Source organism: Microchirus variegatus (genome assembly GCF_963457635.1).
Source record: "Microchirus variegatus genome assembly, chromosome: 18".
Lineage (NCBI taxonomy): Eukaryota > Metazoa > Chordata > Actinopteri > Pleuronectiformes > Soleidae > Microchirus > Microchirus variegatus.
Genome location: NC_139819.1, coordinates 23,195,533 through 23,200,626, shown reverse-complemented (window position 1 = coordinate 23,200,626; position 5,094 = coordinate 23,195,533). Strand labels below are relative to the sequence as shown.

At 48.5% G+C, this 5,094-nt stretch overlaps 1 protein-coding gene across 1 annotated transcript; it reads right to left on the bottom strand.

The window, feature by feature from the left end:
* Positions 1-472: 472 nt before the first annotated feature.
* On the bottom strand, positions 473-3,765 carry adgra1a (adhesion G protein-coupled receptor A1a; the record flags this gene model as incomplete). The annotated part of the gene is made up of 5 exons (XM_083904968.1): positions 3,644-3,765; positions 2,570-2,693; positions 2,310-2,458; positions 2,012-2,107; positions 473-1,937 (listed from the first exon to the last, which is right to left on the bottom strand). The coding sequence occupies exons 1-5, from the start codon at positions 3,691-3,693 to the stop codon at positions 473-475; spliced, it is 1,884 nt and encodes a 627-aa protein (XP_083761094.1). The 5' UTR covers positions 3,694-3,765.
* Positions 3,766-5,094: the final 1,329 nt, after the last annotated feature.

Sequence of the window (5,094 nt, the reverse complement as noted above, 5' to 3'; positions counted from 1 at the left end):
CACTTGTTTGACCCTTCTGTCACTATCTAACATGGACCTGAACCCTTGCGAGTCTAGGGTTAGGTTTTTTGGTCTGGACCTGTGAAGTCCATTTGGTGGAAGACGGTGTAGCATAGGATGCAGGTAGAACACAAACTCAACACATTTAAAGAACTTGTTTCGTCAAACTCTGGATCTTTTTGCTGAGATGTTATGGAACTAGCGAGGTGCAGCGCCCCCCACAGGAAGCCATAAACCACTGACTGCATCTTTAAACTGCATTGAGCCAGCGTTCACTAAACCTTTAAATTCCTCATAAAACTGACTCGAAGCACACAAAGATAATGAAGTCGTTAAAGGTTCTGACGGGTCCTCAGGGCCCAGATGGAAGATCAACTGGGGCTTTTAAGGGCAAAGTTGTGAAAACCACTGAACACTGAAGAAGAACTTTGAGGAACTGCTGTGGAGACCGGCACATCGAAGCGTTAGTAAACTATACAGTGGTTTCATTTTTCCACCGGCCGGTCCGTATGTTTCTTGAGGCGTCCGAACCGAACAGGTTGTCTTCCTGCAGACTCCTGTTTCGGGCAATGGTTCCTCGTAGGTTGACGGCGCCGTGACGCCGAGGCAGAGTGTTTCTCGGGAACCCTTCCTGCTCGGCGTCGTCGCAGAGAGAATCCTTTCCCTCTTTGTCGACCGTCTTCGACGCGCAGCCGTAAGCGTCGCGGTCTTGGTGATACTGAAGGTTGTTGAAGGGATCGGGTTTGTCGGGGCAGCAGCTCAGGGTGGAGGACGGGTCGGCTGAGCTGTACATGTGCCACTGGCAGGCGTGGACCCCGTGAGAAGGCAAGAGGAGGCTGTGACAGGAAGTGACGCTGTCGTGCATGTTGTGCGCGTGGCCGTGGCCGGAAGGCGTCGAGTCTTGCGCGCTGTGGCAGGAGGTCTGGCGTTGTAAGGTGTGGCAGGAGGCCGGCTGCTTATCCAAGTGAGGGCTGGGGCAGGGAAGCTGGAGATCCGCGTGTGGGCTGTTGCTGGAGCCTTCGCGGTGGTGCGCGGGGCTGTCCAGGTGGGAGCTCTGCATGCTCCCGTCCACACTGGTGGAAATCATTTGGGAGCGAAAGTCCTGCAGGCAAGGACGAGGGCGGTTGAAGGAGTGCGACTTTGTCCTGTTGATAAGGCAGCTCTGGAGAGGCAGCGCGGGGCGGGGGAGCTCATCGGGCAGCGACTGCGGACGCGGCGACAGCGTTGGATCCGCGAGAGGCGAGACGGGGCTCATCACAGCCACGCAGCACGGACCCGCGTGGTCGGGCGCGGGGATTTGGGACGATTTGTTGTAAGAACTCGGCAAAAGGTGAGGAGAGAGCTGCTTTCCTGAGTACGTGGAGTTCAGGTGGCAGTGGGGCCGGTGGACCGGCTGCATCCGACTCTGCCCGCCGACATCGCCGTCCTCCGCTTTGGGCTTGGACGGGCAGCAAACCCACCAGCGGTGCCACACGTCGTCCCGTTTGGCACAGTGCTGGATCAGAAGGAATAGTCCCAGAGTGACGCAAAAAGCCCCGTACAGGCAGCTGAAGATCATGTCCAGGAAATGTCCCAGCGACACAGCCAGTCCTCCTAAAGCACAGGTCGCTAAGAAGAGGAAAAGAGTGAAGGCCGTGGCGCGGAGCTGAGATTTAAACGAGTGCTCGTTGGCCAGCACTGAAACACCCGTAGGAAACGGCGGACGGTCCCCGACCGGTCCTGAGGCTGCACCAGCGTCTATGTGACAGCGATGGTTTGAGTCGCCGGACGACGACAACTGCTGCTGCTCTTCGCTCAGAAGGCGCAGTTCGTACTTCCTCTCCGGGTGGCGCTTCAGCTGGACGTAGGTGCACAGGAAGTACGCGGACATGACGACGACCAGGAGAGCCATCGGGGCGTAGAAACCTCCCAGACTGGGTTCCCATGCCATCCAGCAACTGGAAAAGATGGTAAACAAAGATTGTAAATTAATTTTAAAATCGTTGTCTTTCAGAAAACGACGCGTACTTACTACAGAGCACCGTCCCTGCTGCCGTAGTTATCCAGACCAAGTGCGGCAGTAACGCCAACAATGATGAGAGGGATTCCATCACTGATGAGATAAAATCTGTACAAAAAAAAGGCAAACGTCAAGTACAACTGCTAATTTGGAGCGATTTTGCTGAGTTGTTTGTCATCTAAGCTACATTTATACACTATGAACTGAACATATTAGCCAAACAGTGTCATCACAATCCTTGTGTGAAGTGTTTGAGCTGATCTGATTGGCTGCTGTAATGGTTTGATGGCGCTGGTGTAGTGAGTTTTACCCGATGACGGTTTGTTTGCTGCGGCCCTGGCTCGGCCCCCTGTCCTGGGCCCTCAGTGGGTCTTTGGACACGTCTTTGCAGATGTTTCTGGCCGTGAACGTCAGCCACAGCATCGTCGACAAAGACGCGTAGTGCAGCACGATGCCGACCTGTAACGTGGATTTTAAAATGTAAATGACGCTTGTATGAGTTTTGTGTCTCTACTGTATGTATATAAAGTATAACCTCTTGGTTCGTAAAGGGAAAAAACAAAAACGTACGATTTGACACGCGAACGGAAGGTTGATCTGATTGATGCCTCCAGCAAAAAATCCAAACGTGAGTCCGGTGTGAAAGAGGAAGTTGAGGAGGATGTGCCAGCCGTTCCTGCTGATGCGGATCACACTGCAAACAGAGTCACGCGTTAGTACGATGTCGAATTAACATGTGTAACGTCAATGAATAAGGTTTACTTATAGTTTATCTACTTACCTAACTACCAACCATCTACCTACCTACTAGCTACATACCTACATAGCAGCTATCTACCTAGCAACTGTCCATCTACCTACTAGCTAACTACCTACCTAGAAACTATCTACCTGCCTACTAGCTACATAGCAACTATCTACCGAACTACCTACTACCTATCTACCTACCTACCAGCTAACTACCTACCTAGCAACTGTATACCCACCTACCAACTAGCTAACTACCTACCTATCTACCTACCTACCAGCTAACTACCTACCTAGTAACTATCTAACTACTTACCTAGCAACTATATACCCACCTATCAATTAGCTAACTACCTACCTAGCTATTATCTGCCTACCTAACTACTAGTTAACTATCTACCTACCAACTATCTACCTACCTTGCAACTACCTAGCTACTATCTACCCACCTATCAACTAGCTAACTACCTACCTATTATCTGCCTACCTAACTACTAGTTAACTATCTACCTACCAACTATCTACCTACCTAGCAACTATATAACTACATAGCAACTATCTACCGACCTACCTACTACCTATCTATCTACCTACCTACCAGCTAACTACCTACCTAGCAACTGTATACCCACCTACCAACTAGCTAACTACCTACCTATCTACCTACCTACCTACCAGCTAACTACCTACCTAGTAACTATCTAACTACCTACCTAGCAACTATTTACCCACCTATCAATTAGCTAACTACCTACCTAGCTATTATCTGCCTACCTAACTACTAGTTAACTATCTACCTACCAACTATCTACCTACCTAGCAACTATCTACCCACCTACCAACTAGCTAACTACCTACCTAGACTTAAACAAACGTGACGTTGACCCTTGGACAAACCTGTGGTGGACGATGTAGGTCATGATGGAGACGAGCAGACAGAGCAGCATGACTGCAGTACAGGCGTAGACCACTGGATGGAGGTAATCTCCAGGGTACGGCGGGAAAGACAACACTCTCTTCAAATCCTGTAAACACAAACAAACACAAACAAACAAACACAAACAAACACAAACAAACAAGCACACGGTTTATTTTCAATTTGTTCTTTACGCTCCCTCACTTATTCTTTGCGCTCCATCACTTGTTCTTTACACTCCCTCAATTGTTCTTTGCACTCCCTCATTTGTTCTTTACACTCCCTCAATTGTTCTTTACGCTCCCTCATTTGTTCTTTACACTCCCTCATTTGTTCTTTACGCTCCCTCAATTGTTCTTTACGCTCCCTCATTTGTTCTTTACACTCCCTCAATTGTTCTTTGCTCTCCCTCATTTGTTCTTTACACTCCCTCACTTGTTATTTACGCTCCCTCATTTGTTCTTTACACTCCCTCACTTGTTCTTTACACTCCCTCAATTGTTCTTTGCTCTCCCTCATTTGTTCTTTACGCTCCCTCATTTGTTCTTTACACTCCCTCACTTGTTCTTTACACTCCCTCACTTGTTCTTTACTCTCCCTCATTTGTTCTTTACGCTCCCTGATTTGTTCTTTACGCTCCCTGATTTGTTCTTTATGCTCCCTCACTCATTCTTTATACTCCCTCACTTTTTCTCGTGCTCCATCACTTGTTCTTTGCGCTGTGGTTTTTTTTGTTTGCGATTCTGACCATGGGGGCGGGCTTTAGGAAGCTGCCTGCTGATTGGCTACTGAGTTTTTGAGTGACAGCTCATGGACTCACTCATGATTGTAAGAATCCAACGTTTTTTACAATAATTTAATCGGATGTCGAGGGGAGAAAACTTGGGGAAGGAGTTCCAGACGGACATCGACTCCAAGCCCACGGCGACTTCCTTGTCCGTTGAGTTAGCGGTAGCTTCCTAAGCCCCGCCCATGTTTGTTTAATGATTAAATCTATATTTTTATTTGCTTCTTAAAAAAAAATGTTGACACAAATCTAAAGTTTGACGAGTCCATTCGTTTTTTGTGTCAGACGTAGCTCAGCGAACGCGGTCAAACCTCAGCTTTTCATACAGGACGTGAGGTGGTTTTCTCAAGTTTGGAGTCGTCCTCCTCCACTGCTGCAGAGCAGGAAGTCCTCTAATAATAAATGTGATATCATTGTGTGTGTGTGAGAGAGAGAGAGAGAGAGAGAGAGAGAGAGAGAGTCACTTAACTGTGAGTCAAAGCGAGTTCAGACGACTGAGCATCAGAGGAGAAAAGAAATGACTCATATCTACAGTAGAAGTGATGAGTGTCTGCACGACAGATCCACGTGTGTGTGTGTGTGTGTGTGTGTGTGTGTGTGTGTGTGTGTGTGTGTGTGTGTGTGTGTGTGTGTGTGTGTGTGTGT